Source organism: Athalia rosae, chromosome 7, assembly GCF_917208135.1.
Source record: "Athalia rosae chromosome 7, iyAthRosa1.1, whole genome shotgun sequence".
Classification (NCBI taxonomy): domain Eukaryota; kingdom Metazoa; phylum Arthropoda; class Insecta; order Hymenoptera; family Athaliidae; genus Athalia; species Athalia rosae.
The window spans coordinates 3153633-3170748 of record NC_064032.1 but is presented as its reverse complement, the minus strand read 5'-3'; the positions used below and the strand labels follow the sequence as shown (position 1 = coordinate 3170748).

General features: G+C 44.1%; 4 protein-coding genes across 5 annotated transcripts; 3 read left to right on the top strand and 1 right to left on the bottom strand.

Annotated features, from left to right (window-relative positions):
- The first annotated feature begins 625 nt into the window (after window positions 1-625).
- On the top strand, window positions 626-4812 carry LOC105693430 (aminopeptidase N-like). The gene is made up of 11 exons (XM_048658975.1): window positions 626-807; window positions 998-1487; window positions 1564-1722; window positions 1804-2112; window positions 2187-2527; window positions 2601-2682; window positions 2782-3642; window positions 3728-3895; window positions 3961-4107; window positions 4182-4260; window positions 4350-4812. Exons 2-11 carry the CDS (start codon window positions 1000-1002, stop codon window positions 4689-4691), a joined length of 2976 nt encoding a protein of 991 aa, XP_048514932.1. The 5' UTR covers window positions 626-807; window positions 998-999; the 3' UTR covers window positions 4692-4812.
- Window positions 4813-5508: 696 nt separating this feature from the next.
- On the top strand, window positions 5509-10234 carry LOC105689608 (aminopeptidase N-like). The gene is made up of 14 exons (XM_012406792.3): window positions 5509-5664; window positions 5805-6256; window positions 6349-6507; window positions 6582-6887; window positions 7105-7445; window positions 7522-7603; window positions 7681-7867; window positions 7958-8162; window positions 8493-8770; window positions 8844-9040; window positions 9147-9314; window positions 9408-9554; window positions 9642-9720; window positions 9809-10234. The coding sequence occupies exons 2-14, from the start codon at window positions 5805-5807 to the stop codon at window positions 10028-10030; spliced, it is 2823 nt and encodes a 940-aa protein (XP_012262215.2). The 5' UTR covers window positions 5509-5664; the 3' UTR covers window positions 10031-10234.
- Window positions 10235-10530: 296 nt separating this feature from the next.
- LOC105690060 (aminopeptidase N-like) lies at window positions 10531-14650 on the top strand. Of its 2 annotated transcripts, XM_048658976.1 has the most exons (11): window positions 10531-10676; window positions 10771-11281; window positions 11379-11831; window positions 11901-12244; window positions 12321-12402; window positions 12471-12853; window positions 12925-13205; window positions 13311-13501; window positions 13576-13890; window positions 13981-14059; window positions 14136-14650. In XM_048658976.1, the coding sequence occupies exons 2-11, from the start codon at window positions 10782-10784 to the stop codon at window positions 14379-14381; spliced, it is 2874 nt and encodes a 957-aa protein (XP_048514933.1). In that variant the 5' UTR covers window positions 10531-10676; window positions 10771-10781; the 3' UTR covers window positions 14382-14650. The 2 variants fall into 2 exon arrangements, with proteins under 2 accessions (XP_048514933.1, XP_012267096.2); XM_012411673.2 differs by lacking the exon at window positions 10531-10676 and having other exon boundaries at window positions 10706-11281.
- Window positions 14651-15257: 607 nt separating this feature from the next.
- LOC105689681 (ubiquitin-like domain-containing CTD phosphatase 1) lies at window positions 15258-16911 on the bottom strand. The gene is made up of 2 exons (XM_012406919.3): window positions 16529-16911; window positions 15258-16322 (listed from the first exon to the last, which is right to left on the bottom strand). The coding sequence occupies exons 1-2, from the start codon at window positions 16686-16688 to the stop codon at window positions 15499-15501; spliced, it is 984 nt and encodes a 327-aa protein (XP_012262342.1). The 5' UTR covers window positions 16689-16911; the 3' UTR covers window positions 15258-15498.
- Window positions 16912-17116: the final 205 nt, after the last annotated feature.

Below are 17116 nucleotides of genomic sequence, written 5' to 3'. Positions count from 1 at the left end.
TTACAAGACAAGATAATGATCTTGAGATACACTGTATCTGCTCAAAGACTTAGCGTGTCTCATATAACGATTAGATAAATTAATCTGTCTCTTGGAGGATGATCGTTATAATTTCACGACCGATGATCTAACGCTTGATATAACCGATGAATCAATAACACATATTACACGACGAATCGTTCGCTATCTTAAAATTTGGGTTGGATATTTCAGGGAAATGAAATGTTTCATCAGACGACTCCTGGTTTGAGACGAGAATAAAATTTTTCGTGAATAAAATGAGTAGAACTTTATCCCTTCCTACATTCCCCGTATCTTCATGCGGATTACGAATCGATAATTCGTCTTGGTCTAGAATTGTGAAAAATTGAAAATTCATGTAACGAGAACAAGTCGAAATTTCATCGGCAGGATTCTCGATACTTTTATTATTTTTTGATCGGCAAATCACTCGTGTACGATCGAAAATCATTCGTCAATCTTTTCCAGATCGCCGACGAACCCGATGGATCGGTAGATTTTTTTTATACATTCACCAACGTAACACGTTAGAGTTAATTTCTAAGTGAGCGAATCAGATATATACCGTGTATTTCGATAAGGTAAAAGTATTGTTGAAGTCCTCTAATTAAATCTGGTTCAGAAATGAAGATACACCTTATCAATACATACCAAAAGTCAACGAGATCCGAGTTTCTTCGAAAAAATTCTGAACGCTTCATTGCCAGTTATGTTTGCGGCCAGTGACCATCCGTAGTGAGAACGAGAATTTCTTCATTCGAATAAAATAAAAAAAAAAAACCCTCGGTAAGTTTATGGACTAAATTCACGCAATATTCATTTCGATTCACGCTCTAACGAAAATAGTCCAGGTGCAGGTTCGGTGAAAGTGTACACTATACTTATATTTGGCAGAAAGTGATAAAAAGAAAAGAAAAAAAAGTTCCGAAGTGAAAATCTATGCGAAATCCTAATCGATCGGTGGTAATTTTTTCAGAAATGGGGAGTTCCGTTCTCCTGGTCACGACGTTGGCCGCGTTATTGGTTCCTCTGGTTTTTTCGTCGCCTGCGACATTCGCGTGGAACGATCCGTTGGAAAATTCAGACATAGTTTACAGGCTGCCGACAAAAATCGTGCCGAACGATTACGACCTGTATTTGGTACCGGCGTTCACCGATGAAATTTCCAACTTCAGCGGACGAGTCACCATAAATATCACCGTGCTGGAAAGAACGAACGTGATATTCGTCCACAGCGATAATCTGGATATCGATCGAACGTCGACCAGGGTAGTTTCAGCCCTCAATGATACGGATGTGGAGATCGCCACCCAAAATTACGACGCCGTCAGACATTTTTACATCCTCACCTTCATGGAAAATCTCAAAACCGAAGATTATCTGGTTACTTTTCACTTCCGAGGAAATATAAACGACGAGTTGACGGGAATTTACAGAAGTTCTTACCGCGACGGTAACGAGACGAGGTACGAGGGAGTCGACGATAAACTTTGATATTCCCGATTTCTAAAAATCGCGTCGCTTTTCCGTCGCAATTTTCAGATGGTTGGTAGCTACCCAATTCCGACCGTCGTTCGCGCGTCGTGCTTTTCCCTGTTTCGACGAACCCGGATTCAAGGCAACTTTCAACATCCGTATCGCACATTATCCGGATCAAGTGGTCCTCTCCAATACACAAGATTCAATCGTCAGCCTTCCCAAGTGAGTCCGGCTCAGTTTTTCGGTTTTTTTTTCCCCCTGCAGGCGAACCGAAAATTACCATCGTCCTCGATTCTTTTTCAGCCCATCGATCGGTGGCCGCGTAGTGACGCAGTTCGAACGAACACTACCGATATCCCCGTACCTGGTGGCCTTCCTCGTTTCCGATTTTCAGTCCGTTCGTATGTCGAATACCGAGAACACGACTTTTGAAATATGGTCTAGACCCGGAACGACCGATACCGCTGCCTTCGCTCTCACTACATCCGTAAGGATCCATCAGATTTTGTCAAATCTCGTCGGAACCTCGGATCCTTTGAGTCAAATAAAGCAGGTCGCAGTCCCAGATTTTTCTCCCGGAGGGACGGAAAATTGGGGACTGATTAAATACAGGTATTCGAAGTCCCGATTGCGAGAGCGATCTCTCGGATGAAAAATCATTTTCATCATTTTTTTTTTTTTGTCAGGGAAAGACTGTTGCTCTGGAAAGAAGGAGAATCCAGTTCCAGAGACCGCGAACTGGTCACGATTTTCTTAGCCCGTGAACTGGCTCACAACTTTTTCGGAAACCTCGTCACTCCGAGATGGTGGGATCACCTCTGGTTCAGCGAAGGTTTTTCCACGTTTTATCAGAACCTTGTTCCATCTCTGACCTTCCCTCTTTGGAGATTCGCCGAAAGAATAATAATCGACGAACAACTACCGGCGTTGATCGAAGACTCCTTCGAATCGACCCGTCCGATGACAAACGCGGTGGGAAATCCGGAATCGGTATCGGCGAGTTTCGACAACATAGCTTCCGGCAAGAGTAAGTTTCCAAAGAATCGAATCAGAAAATTTTCGAATCACCTTAATTTCCTTTTCCTCATCCGTACGCACAGGTGCCGCGGTTATTCGTATGCTGAACCGACTGATGAGAGAAGATCGTTTCACGACCGCTTTGGGCAATTTTTTTTCCGAAGCGTAAGTTCGTACTTATTTTTCTTTTTTTTGCTCGTCACAAAAGAGACGAAGAAGATGAGAAAAAAACGAAAAATAAATAATCAAACCGTCGATTTGCAGTTCCTACGGAACCTTCGATCCCGAACGCTTGTGGTACCACATGCAAAAGATCGCCGATCGTTACAGTCAATGGCACACGCACATCTCGGTTGCCGCGGTGATGAACACATGGGTGAACCAAGCCGGTTATCCCCTGGTAACAGCGACGAGAAATTACACCGGTACCACCGCCGTATTTCGTCAGGAGCGATTTTTCATGAATCGACGCTCTCCAACGGCGGACAAAGAAACGTCGAGATGGTGGATACCGATAACGTTCGCCGTAGGAGACTTGCCGAAGCGATGCAACGGCGCGTTCATTAGGCCCGATTGGCTGCGGGCCCAAGACAAAGAGGTGATAGTGGCGGGTGTGGCGAACACCTCCTGGCTAATGGCAAATTGTCAAGGTATCGGTTTCTACCGAACGAATTACGACGAACGAAACTGGGAGATGCTGACGGAATTTCTGAAGTCTCCGGATTTCACGATCGTGAACCCTATGAACAGGGCCATCCTGGTGGACGATTCCCTCAATCTGGCCAGGGCCGGATACATCGATTATCCGATCGCCCTGAACTTGACGGATTACCTCAGACAAGAATCGGACTTCGTCGTATGGCGAGCGGCCATCAGGCCCCTGAGGTACCTGAACACGATGCTATCAAATTTCGAAAATTTGGACTCCTGGCTGTTTTGGCAGCGAGAGTTGCTCGGAAACGTTTCACAGCTGACGGGGTGGGTGGCGGACCCCGACGACGACCACGTAACGCGAATCCATCGCTCTCAAATTTTCGACTTCGCTTGCCTGATCGACAAACCGGGTGCGCGCGATGCTGCTCACCGACTTTTTACCAAATGGATCGAAGACCCGCGACTATACGCGTGAGTCGATGAATTGCGACGCAATGACTGCTCGTAAGAAAAATCGTTAGTTCGTTGGTTTTTTTTTTATCGCCGATTGTTTCAGCGTCGATCCAGATTTGAAAGCGGTCGTTTACTGCTGGGGTGTACGTAACGCGACCGAAGAAACCTGGGATGTGATGTGGAACCGTTTTTTGGCCGCCGACCTCGCGACCGAAGTAGACGTGCTTTTGAGGGGCTTGGCTTGCAGTTCGGATCCCAATATTCTCAAAAAGTATGACCGCGAATCGCTTTTGTGAACTCGGTAAATTTTTTTTCTCGTCGTTTTCGTTTTGACAGATATTTGGAGCTTTCGGTGACCCCGAATTCCGGGATCCGGAGACAGGATGCTCTCACCGTTTTTACGTCGGTTCTCAACAGTGGACAGGACAACGTGGACACTCTGTTGGAATTTGTCGTTGATAACCCCAAGAATATTACCGAATCGTGAGTGGATCGAAGAAAATTCGAAAACCGTATTTTACAGATTTCCTAAATCTACATTTCATTTTTTTCCAAAGCTACTCCGGAACGAACGTCGTCGGTTCTATACTGACCGGCGTAGCGAGTCACGTTACCAAAAAAGATCAGTTCGACAAGGTGAGTAGATTTTCGTCGTCGCCACGATTCACGTGGAAATCCCTTCGAATTCGTTCGTCATTTTAATAAGAGCCTTTTCGACCTTTTAGTTCCAAAAATTTGTTACGACAAATGAGCTGGCCGCCGGTAACGACGTTGTACGGAACGCGATAAAAACTGCCGATGAAAATATTCGGTGGATCGAGATAACGGCACCGGTTATCGAAAACTGGTTGATCGAAATGGGAATGATTTTAGAAGCTCCAACTTCGACTCCGTTAACGACTCCAGAAGCGACCAATACGACTCAAGAAACGCCAGCTACGACTCAAGAAACGCCAGCTACGACTCAAGAGACACCAGCTCCAGGATCTGCCGCGGGACTTTCCACGAATTTATTCCTCATCCCGATCTCCATTTTTACCATAATGAGCGTCTGTGCGATCCAGTAACCCCCTCTTATCGTACGGCAAATAATTTACTGTTTTTAAAAAATTAAATGAAAACTACTTTCAATTATTCACAATTATATTCACTCGCACGTGTATTGCAATAAATAAAGGTATTCGATGACGTATTTGAAGAAAAAAAAAAAAAAATTCCAACCAGACGAACCTGATCGATTTACTTTTTTCTATTTTTTTGGGTACAAAATCGCTTTCGTGTACGATTACGTTGTACTTGAAATACGACGAAGCCCCACCGGTGCGTAGAAATAACGAACTTAGAGGTTTTTTTTTCCCCCGACAAAATTACCGCGATGGTTTCATCGCGTAGAGTATCGGGTTTCCCTCGAACGATTCAGTCTAAATAACTCCGACGAATTGTGACCTTATGTAACCGTACCGATAAATATTTGCATCGAATTTCGATCAGACCGTTCGGATAAGAAGTTCTTCTTCGAAATCGCTGAATAAAAAAAAATCGGAGAACAGATTACAAGTGGTCAATTAGTAAGAACGAAAAGCGTTGGCATTATTTTGAATGACGTTCAGATTTTTTCGTCGAATAGATAAGAACGGTGCTTTCGGCCGAAAGTCCGACTCCGTCGAGAGTCGCGAATCGTCGATTTCCAGGTCCAACAAAACTCGAGCCGCCCGAGCAATATTTATATTGTTTTATGAATCGGAGAGCGAGAGAGAGAGTAAGAGAGAAATAAATAAGAGAAGAAAATTTACAATTGACTTCTATTTGATCGACGTAAATTCGATAAGTCTGATGTGCAAATGTACAATGCTCGATACGCATGGAAAAAAAAAAAAGATTGTAAAATAGACCGTATTCGTTTGATAAGATAAAATAGTTGCTAGACGATAACATTTTAACAATACCAGATTATCACATACGGTATATTTAGGTAGCCATCGAGCGGGATGAGCCGACTTGGTTTGTGTGATTGTGGAAGCGCGACCTACGCAGAACAAGGTGAGGGCGAGTCCGTCGTCGAATTGAGTAGAAGAAGAAAATAAAACGAGGAAATTTCAAAACTCAAATTTTCCACATATTTTTTTTTTTTCTTCTACTACTCTTCCACTTTACTCTGTTCCATTTTTCGTCGTGCACAGATGGATCGTTCGCGGCGAATACTTGTCGGTATTTTGACCGTCTTGGTGTTGGCGATATCCTTCGCGAGGGCTGACGAAAGTTACAGACTGCCGAACAACACGCGTCCCACTCATTACGAAATCGAACTGATCCCCTACATCGTGGAGAGAAATTTCACGTTCGACGGAGCCGTGACGATAGACGTGACGGTCGAAGAGGCGACATCGACGATCGTTCTCCACGCGAATAAATTGGAAATATTCGACGACGAAGTGAGAATAAACGGCAACGGGGTCAACTACGTGGGGGTGAATTCCACCTACAATTCGACGTTGCATTTCTACACGATCGTTTTACCGCGTGATCTTCAACCGGGTGATTATTCGATATACGTGAGATACACCGGAATTCTACCGAATGACATGTACGGCTTTTATAGGAGCTACTATTACACGAGTTCGGGAGAAATAAGTTAAGTGAATTTTCGAACCGTGAAATTTATTTTACCGTTTTGAACGAAAAAATATTAGCCAGATTTTCATTTTTATACGAATCCCCTTTTAGGTGGCTGGCGACTACTCAGTTCGAGGCAACGTACGCCCGTCAAGCGTTCCCTTGCTTCGACGAGCCCGCTTTCAAGGCAAAGTTCACCATCAGCATCGCCCACTGGCCCAATCAAACGGCTATCGCGAATTCCGCGACGCTCAACGTCTCCGCGCCTGAGTACGTGGAAAAAAATAGACGGCGACCTGTAGGTTTTTCGCGGGACTGACGAATTTTTTTCGGATACATTTCAGCAACGATATCGAGGGCCGAGTTTGGACCAAATTCGAGACCACTCCGTTGATGTCCAGCTATCTGGTGGCATTCGTGGTTTCCGATTTCGGTTACCAAGCGAACAGCGACGAGTCGTTCAAGGTATGGGCCAGAGAAGAAGCTCTGAACACCACTACGTACGCTGTGCGCGTGGGAGAAAAAATTTTGGAATACCTCAGCTGGTACACGAAGATAAACTTCACGCGAGCCTTCCAAAAAATGGATCAAATCGCCATACCGGACTTCTCGGCGGGCGCTATGGAAAATTGGGGACTCGTAACGTACAGGTAAATCGGCGACGACGACGCAACGTCCGACGGTATCTCGAGAAGCTTATCGCGGAATTTTCGATGTACCGATAAACGCGGGCAACGCGTTCGAACGATCGTATCGCGCGAATTTATCGCCGTTAATTAGTCACGGCGTTGTCGTTGGATCGGAGTCAAGGTCACGAGATGAAAATTACGTAACGGGTAATGAGATACGAATTTCCCCTTTTTCCAGGGAGCGTCTTCTCTTGTACAAAGACGGCGTGGCCACCAGTAGAAACAAGCAAAATATCGCTACGGTAATAGCTCACGAATTCGCCCACCAATGGTTCGGAAATCTGGTGAGTCCCGCATGGTGGAAATACACGTGGCTAAACGAAGCGTTCGCTACTTATTTCGAACTGGCTGGAACCGCACCGGTCGAACCGACCTGGGAATTGGAGAATCAGTTCACGGTAGACAACTACCAACCGGCTCTTCTCACCGACAGTTTGGACACCAGTCACCCCATCAGCGACGATGTCTACACCCCCAGTCAGGTAGCAGCCATTTTCGACACCATCACCTACTCCAAAGGTAAGTTTTCCAGTTCGATAGCCGCCCGATTCATCTGACACGACGCGTCTCTGACCTCGAGTCGTTTTTTCTCCAGGTGGTTCGCTGCTCCGTATGTTGGAAACGATACTGAGCACCGCTACGTTCCGTAACGGTTTGAACCGTTACTTGGAAAAGATGTAAGATTGAAAACACCCTCGATGAGATCCGGTTGGGACGCGACGGTTTTCAAAAATGTTCTTTTACGATTTTTCAGGGCCTTCGGCGCGGCGACCCCCGACGATTTGTGGGAGGCGTTGGAACTCGAAAAAACGGAAAACGGAAGCAGTCTTCACCCGTTCTTCAAAGTCAAGACCATCATGGACACGTGGACGACTCAGAAGGGGTATCCTCTCGTCACCGTTATCAGAAATTACACGACGGCGACTCAGGAGATCACCCAGGTGAGTCGCTCCGTCGCGTTTCCGGATAAGTCCGAGAGGACTTTCCGACCGTGATTCAGCGGCTCTGATCGGTCCGAGTTTGTTTTTCAGGAACGCTTTTTGCTAAAAGGCCGCGGCTCTTCAAACGACACCAAGTCGTACAGATGGTGGATTCCGCTAACTTACGCCACGCAGGATAGGCTCAATTGGTTCGACGATCCGACCCCCGTCGACTGGATGCGAGCTCAGGACGAGAGCGTTTTCATAAGCGGATTCTCGCCACTCTCTTGGATAATTTTTAACGTTCAACAAGCGGGTGAGAAAATAGAAAAATAGTAAGAAAAAAAAAAAACAATTGCGCTTCTTCGTCAAGCTCGCTTTATCACCGCGTCGCAAAGAGACAATATGCGCGGCAATGACTAGCGGATTATCAGTTGCGGTAGCATCGACCTTCGGGTCACTGTATCAAAGATCAAATATTTGAATCCGCTCGTTCGCTCGACGTCTAATTGCCTTTTTAATTGTTTTTCTTTTTTTTCTTTTTTCCTAATCAAATGTTGACAAACCGAGCGGCAAGGTTGCATCGAAGCGCAGCTTTTGTAGCGGATAAAAAAAAAACGAACAAATCTTCGCATTCGTCATTCAGGTTTCTATCGCGTGAATTACGACGAAACGAATTGGGGACTGATAGCCGACTACCTCCAAACCGAGGCATGGTCGAAAATTCACGTATTGAATCGAGCCCAGCTGATCGACGACGCTCTCAATTTGGCCCGTGCCAAATACTTGAATTACAAAGTCGCTCTTCCGATCACCCGTTATCTCACCCGGGAAACGCACTATTCGCCTTGGACATCCGCCTTCACCGGGTTCAACCACTTGAACACGATGCTCGCAAGTTCCGAGGCCTACCAAGATTTCAAGGTGAGGAAACGGGGTCTTCTGAAAATGTGCGTCGGGTGCTAGCGGAATCTAAAAACATCTCGTCATTTTTCAGGACTACGTTCTCTCACTAGTTGCTCCGATACACGAAGCTCTCGGATTCGAAGAACGTCCGGAGGACACGCACACGCAAAAATTGCTCAGGCTGAACGCGAACTCGTGGGCTTGTAAGATGGGATCCCTTTCCTGCCAAAATAAAGCTGAGGAGCTTCTACTGGAGTATTACGCGGACCCTAATCCAACTGACTCGACGTTAGTGATCGAAAGTTGCTTCTCGTTTCGTCGATTTCCTAGGAGAAAAAAAAAAAAATCACGATTCTTTACCGATTGTGCTCAATTTATTTTTTTCCTTCCACAGAATCAGCCCCGATCTGAAAGCTTGGGTGTACTGCGAGGGTCTGAGAAAGGCCAACGTGTCCGTATGGAATTTCTTGTGGAAGAGATACTTGAGCACCGACTTCTCCGGAGAACAAACGTTGATACTGTCCAGCTTGGGATGCAGCCAGAACGAAGAAATTCTCAACAAGTGATTGAAAAAAATTTTCGTTTTCCAATCGAATCGAACTTCTGCCAATGACGGGTGTCTAATTTTTTTTTTTCTTTTTCTTCTAATTTTTAGTTATCTGGCGCTCTCCATATCACCGAATTCAACGATCCGTTCGCAAGACACCTACAGTATTTTCTCGTCGGTTTACACCAGCAGTCCGTCCAATGTGGACGTGGCTTTTGATTTTCTCGCCAAAAATTACGAAGCCATATCCGAATTGTGAGTCAACGTCGAAACGACGTCTCGTCTTTGATATTCCGAGCAAATTTTTTTTTTTTACCCCCCTTTTTTTCCAAATATTTTCAGCTACGGCGGAATGAACCGCATAGGAAGCATATTGAACGGTCTCGCCTCCAGGGTGGTGAGCACAAAGCAGCTGGACAAGGTAGTCAAAAATCCGATTTTTAAAAATCGTTATCAATCGATGGAAATAAAAAAAAATAAAAAAAAATAACTTTCATCGTTCCGTTCAGCTGAGGGCGTTCGTTCTCGAGCACGAGGGTAACCTGGGAGACGCGGCGTCGTCCGCGTTACAGGCCATGGAAGTTGCTGAGGAGAATCTTTCCTGGCTCGCGAGTTGCGAGGTCGACATCGGAGATTGGCTCGCCAAAGAGTTGGGTCGCAGCGGAGCCAACCGATTCGGTTCAAGCGTTATCCTGGCTACCGCGATCCTCGCCGTTCTCCGATTTTTCTAAATTCTTTTTTAGAATTTAGAAACGAAACGAAAAAAAAAAAAAAAAAGGAGGGGTCGTACGACATTCGCGGCCCCGATGAATCCTCGTCCGTTACGAAGTCTTCGAAACCAGACACGCATACGATAAGAGACGTAATCAATGTACAAAGATATTATATTGTATACCTGATTATTTTTTTTTTTAATAAAAATCATCTTCGTAAAACGAGGGCTCATTCGATCCTTGTTTTTTTTCTCACCCGTCAGAACAGCGAGTTGACGGGTCGTCGGTATCTAAAATTTGAAAACACGAACTCAATGGAATCGATGAGGTCTGATAAAATATTTTCGAGGACTCGGACTGGCCTCCGAAAGATAAAACGACGGAAGACCGGTCTTACGAATCTGATGCAATGTCTGATTTCATTAAATGCTTTTTTTTTTTTCAAGTACCTAGATATGTATGTATAATTTTTTTTTCTACCTACGTACGATGAATTTTGACGATATAAGTTACGGCACATGACACGCTTTCGATTAGATTAGATCGTGTAAAAACCGTGTAAAAAGTTTGACGCAAATCAACCGCATTGGTTACGATAAATAAATTCTGCTCTTCGGATTCGGAAGCAAAAGTACGGATTAATTTAGTAAAAACGATTTATCAGGTGAGTCGAAAATATATCACACGGTGTTTGAAGTAGGAGACGATATTTCGGAATTCTCGAACCGATCGAAATTTATCACATTTCTTTGCAACAGGGAAAAATAGGATGGCCTTAACGAAGGTCATTTTTGCGACCGCCCTGCTGACGGCCGGTGTATTCGCGAGCCCTTCGCTTTTCAAGGACAAAGTAGCTGACGTGAGACGAAGTGAAACACGCGCCGACGACGGTGGATATCGTCTTCCGAATGATACCGCGCCGATTTCTTACTCGATCGAATTGATCCCGTACATCGTTGTCGGAAATTTTACCTTCGACGGCGAAGTGCGGATCGATTTCAAAGTCTTACGACCGACGTCCGCGGTGACCTTGCACTCCAAAGATTTGACCTACGACGAAAGTTCGACAAGCCTGGTGTCGCGGGACGACGTCGTTCACGAGGTGATCGGCCATGGGTACGACACGGATAAAGATTTTTTGACGATTTCGCTGGGGGATGAAATTCCCGTGGGAAATTACACCCTGAATCTGAGCTTCGTCGGTATCCTCAACGACGAAATGGAAGGATTTTACAGGAGTTCGTACGTGAACGCGTCCGGAGATACGGTGTAAGTGACGGGACGTGGTGATAGAAGCTTTTTGGAATTCGCACATTTCGTGAAATCGAATATTTTGAAAATCATTTTTTTCGACGCTTTTTTCAAGATGGCTGGCCACGACCCTGTTCGCGGCCACGAGAGCTCGCAGAGCTTTTCCATGCTACGACGAACCGGCGTTGAAAGCGACCTTCCAAGTTTCTGTAAAGCACGAATCGCGTTTTCACGCACTTTCCAACATGCCGATAATCGAAAAATACGTGGACGAATCCGATGGGAAAATATGGACGATATTCGCCACTACGCCGATAATGTCGAGCTACCTGAACGCGTTTATAGTGTCGGATTTTTCGGCGATTAAAAATTCCGACGAAACGTTCAACGTGTGGGCGAGACCGAACGCGATTTCCAGCGGCCGATACGCTTACAGAATAGGATCGATCGAACTGGCGGAACTTGAAGATTTCACAAACGTCACATACGCCATGCCGAAGATGGACCAGGTCGGAATTCCCGATTTTCAAGCCGGCGCCATGGAAAACTGGGGACTGGTCACCTACAGGTACGAAATTCTAACGCAACGTTTTTTTGGAAACTACGAAATTCACATTACGTTCTGCCCCGATAATAGAGAAGCCGCATTCCTGTACGAAGAAGGTGTTTCCAGTCTATCCACTAAACAGATAATCGCGACGACCGTATCGCACGAATTCAGTCATCAATGGTTCGGAAATCTCGCGAGTCCCGCTTGGTGGAAATATCTCTGGCTGAGCGAAGGATTCGCCAGTTACTTTGAATATTTTACAACGGACGCCGTCGAAAATAACTGGCGTATGATGGAACAATTCGTGGCGATAGAACAGCAAGGTAAAGCGTTAGTAGCCGACGATTCCGCCTATTCTCATCCGATGAACGTCGACGTGGAGAGTCCGAGCGAAATTCTCTCGATATTCGACCCGATTTCTTACACCAAAGGTGAGGGAGAAATCGATGTGAAATTTTGACGATTCCATCCGAATCGCAACGATTTTGATTCCCGGTTTTTTTCCAGCCGCTTGCGTGATCCGGATGTTGTCTCATTTCCTGACGGCGGATGTCTTCGAGTCCGGATTAACGAGATACCTGAACGCCCAGTGAGATTTTCGGTATTTTTTTCGAGTCACATCACCCCTCACTCGATCTCACGATTTTTCATTTTCAGTGCCTACGGCACCGTCACGTCCGATGATCTTTTCCAGGCCATGCAGGAGGCTGAAAACGAAGCTGGAATACTTCCTCCCCGAGTTCGAGTAAAAGACGTTATGGACACCTGGGTGAATCAGATGGGCTACCCAGTTGTAACGGTTGCGAGAAACTACACGAGTCGAACCGCGAGAATAACGCAGGAACGATTTTTGAGCGAAAATCCGAGTCCCGCGGACGACCACGAATACAAATGGTGGATACCGATCAATTGGGCATCTCGAACGAACCCGGATTTCGAAACAACCGTAGCGCAGGCCTGGATCAGCGCTGAAGATGAAAGTTTGATTATTCAAGAATTTAACGCCAGTGAGTGGATTATTTTGAACAAGCAGCAATCGGGTATGTTCAATTTTTTTCCAGTTCTTTACCACGAAATTCGAACGAACCTAACGATCGTGATTTCGAAACAGGATATTATCGCGTGAATTACGACGAAACCAACTGGGAAATGATCGCTGATTATTTAAATAACAGCGAAAACCTGCTAAAAATTCACGCCTCGAACAGAGCAGCGCTAATAGACGACGCCAGCAAATTCGCCGATTCGGGCAAAATACCTTACACGGTTCTTTTGAACCTCGTAAGTTACTTGAAAAACGAAATCGACTACGTTCCGTGGTACGCAGCTTTCACAAACTTCGCCAATCTTCACAGAGCATACGCGAACGCTGCGCAATACGAATTACTCCGGGTTAGTTTTTTTCTTTTTTTTCCCCCGTTTCTCGTTCGCTAATTAATCGGACTCGATCTAGTCCGTTTCGATTCAAGGGTGAAAAATTCATCCCTCAAATTTCAGGCCTACCTCGCTTCACTGACGAGCAAAGTTTTCGATACGGTCGGTGTCGAGGAAACCGACGACGACGATCACCTCGCAAAATTGAACAGAGTAGACGTAATTAATTACGCCTGCATGTTCGGTCTTAAAAAATGTTTGACCGGTTCAGAAGCCAAGGTCAGCGATTGGTTGAAAAATTCAACGGCCACCCCGTGAGTCGATGAGAAATTCATCTCGACCTTTGCTGAATGTTTTTCTTTTTCTTCAAACTCTATTCACCGTACAGGCTTGCTCCGAGCTTGTTTACAAACACGATCTGTGCCGGTTTGCGGTCCGCAAATTCAACCACATGGGAAACGGCGTTCGCCAGACTTCGATCTACCGAGTCAACCGCTGAACGCGATGCTCTGCTCGTCGGTCTCGGTTGTTCGGAAAATGGGGATATCGTTAAATCTTGGATGATCGCTATTTTTGATTCGGCCAGCGGACTGACCGCCGGAAATTCTTACACTGCTTTCTCGGCAATCTATCAAAGGAGCGCGTGTAACGTGGATCGAGCGTTGGATTTTCTCGTCGAATACCACGTCGGCATAATTACGTAGTGAGTCAGCCAGCCCACCTGAGAGCCACGAGTAAAATTGTTGAAAAAAAAAATGTTACACTTCAATGATTCATGCGATAATTATTTCAGCTTCACGGGTGTAAATGAGTTGAAAAAAATTGTTACTGGCATCGCCAACAGACTCACCAGTCACGCTCAACTAGTAAAGGTAATTGACGAAACGATTAAACCGTCGATTATTACCGAATGAAAATTGATCAATTTTTCAAATTTTTCTCTCTCAGCTGAACGAGGTGGTCGGTTACCATTCCGAGATAATTGACGATGCGGTTCGTGTCGCCGTTAACAACGTTAAGAAAAATATCGCGTGGATAGCTGCAAATGAAGCAGAAATCAGCACTTGGCTTATCAACAATGTACCAGACATGATTCCGGATGACAGCGAATCGACATCATCGGGGAATTCCGCTTTCACCGGGTGTATCAGTTTTTTTGTCATTATTTCAATGACGATCTCGATTTATCTTTGATAAGTTAATTTTTTCACGCGATGCGTGAGCTTCGTGGTTCTCCATCGGAACTTAGAAAAAAAGGGTGGACACAGTTGTTGCTGAACAAACATATGAAAAAGAAGAAAACGGTGAAACTTTATTATTAAGTTTCGTAAATAATTTTACATTTTTACACGATAATATTCGGAAAATTCATAATGCCTGTAATTACGCGCATGTAAATTATTCATCGATAAATTCGATCAAATCTCAGATTCAAGGATCAGCAGAAATAAATTGATACACATCATATACCGTAAGAATCTCAGGAAAGTGAACAACATAGGGAACTCATGAGCGCGAGAGAGAGCTTATGGAAGTTCCGTGAGTGCGAGACAGACAGACTGCCTGCCCCTCCGTTGCCTTCGAGTCCCCACTCCGCCAAATTGTAAACAGACCATCGCTAGAGCTGTGATCTAATTGTAAGTAAGCGCGTTCGGGTTGAGAGTGTTTTTCTCTCACAATTGATAAAACAAAAACCATTAGCATAAATATGATTGACTTTGTTCCTTTGAATATTAAAAAATTTTAAAAAAAGTTCCCAATTCAAAATGAAGGTTTTCTCATGAAAATACAATTTATTTTTTGTTAATGTAAATGTATTTAAATCTTTAATGATTCTAATTACAATTATTAATACTTATTATTCTTGATATCACAGACTTTTTTTTATTGATTTTCTTTAAAAAGGCTATCACAGCTCTAGCGATAGTCTGTTTACAATTTGGCGGAGTGGGGACTCAAAGGCAACGGAGGGGCAGGCAGTCTGTCTGTCTCGCACTCACGGAACTTCCATAAGCTCTCTCTCGCGCTCATGAGTTCCCTATGTTGTTCACTTTCCTGAGATTCTTACGGTATACACAACTCACGTGTTGAAAATACATTTGAATTCATTTCGAAACCTTATTAGAGAAAAAAGAGTAAGTTATAGATACAGTATAAAATGATCAATTCTCGCATCAGGATACATACAGCTGTTCGGTAACGGGACGTGTTTGTGTCTAAAACTATTTATGTATTGTGATAAAAAAATATTCAATAAAATTTATCTGAAATCTGTCACATTTAATATCGATAATGAAAGGGACTACAATATTTAGTCATCTCCATCGCTGCGCCTTTCGCTCCTTTTTTTCTTTGAGACATACTCCTCCCACTTTCTATGATTCAGTGTCTGAAAATCATCGACTTTTGCTATGAGTTCTAAATATTTTGACAACTTGAGCAATTCTCTGTCTTTATCTCTGTTAAAGTGTGCCTGTTTGTAGGGCCTTATTCTCAGACCAGATTGTGGATTCATTACAAAATTCCTTCGTATATCGTCGAACATTATCGTATTTTTTGCAGAAAACTGTTTATACTTCCCCCATATAACGCCTAGGGGCTTCACATCGACAACGCTGTACTTTGGTGTATGGACGGTTATCATTGCCAGCGAGTCTAAGTGAAATGCAATTTTATAATTAGGGTGCGATGACACACCCAGCATACGCATTTTTTCATTTATCCACTTCATGCTAGTAGCTGACCATATCACAATATCATAATCTTTGTAAGCGCACGTTAAAAATTCATGCAAAAATGGTCGCACCAACATTTCACCACTTTCCGCAAGCGACTTGTGGTCAAACAAAGTATAGTCTATATCTAGAACCAGTAACTTCATCCCTTCCCGCAACGGATTCAACTCTATAACCGGATACTCATTTATTCGCCTGTTGATCTTTGCAAGGTACACCTCCGCTTTCTCTACTATAATTTCTTCCTCCCCTATATCAAGATCATTAACAACATCCGGAACATTCTCAGGTGCCTGACTTGCCTCTGCAATATCTTCTTCGCGAGAACCCATCAACATTAGTTTAAAACCCGGTTTTATACTCAGCTTTCCTATCGTGTCATCGTCTTGAGCAGCTTTACCTAAAGTACAAGAAGAAAAATAGATGTTCAAGTTTCCGAGAGGCGCTGGATTCTGTATCATATCCAATCTTCTTTTGGGAATGTGCAAAAAATTTATAAAATCATTTATGACTTAACCATGGCTCGATAAGCCTTGATTTCAATTTACAGATTACCATATTGAATGAAACAAGTGTGAATGGATTAAATGCTGAGTAAAGTATAACCTTTGAACCTGAGGTTGAGTAATTTTTGTCTTTCGGGCCTGACACCCGTTTCCTTGTGTACGAGATCTTTGAGGGTTGATACTGTGTCGTTTTCGGTAATGCTGCATATGTCGTATTCTTTTCCACACCATTTCACAATTATTCTAACACCGTTTTCCATAGCTATAACGTTTGCACGTATACGATACTATTAGGTTTTCTTGTTAAACGTATTTCTCCGTGGTATCAAAGCAGAGTTTATTTTTCAATTTGAGCGTTTATCTTACGTGTTTTATGATCGTATATCGTTTAAACAATGAAGAAAAAGATGCCCAGACAAAACACCAGACACCGACAGAACAACAAATTGCAATAAAGGCAAACAGAATCAGCTGATGAGCGTCAATATTTCAATAACATTTACTCAGACTGCCAGATGGAGACAGCAGCTGGTTCAAGATGTTGGTTACGACGATTTTGTTCTAACTGTTCTATTCCAAAGCAGATGCTGTTACCTAGTGGACAAACTTGGGACCAACAAGAGCGCAGAATTATTATTCAAAAATTGCATGATTAATTGCAAAATACTTATCAACGCGAGTTTGCTTA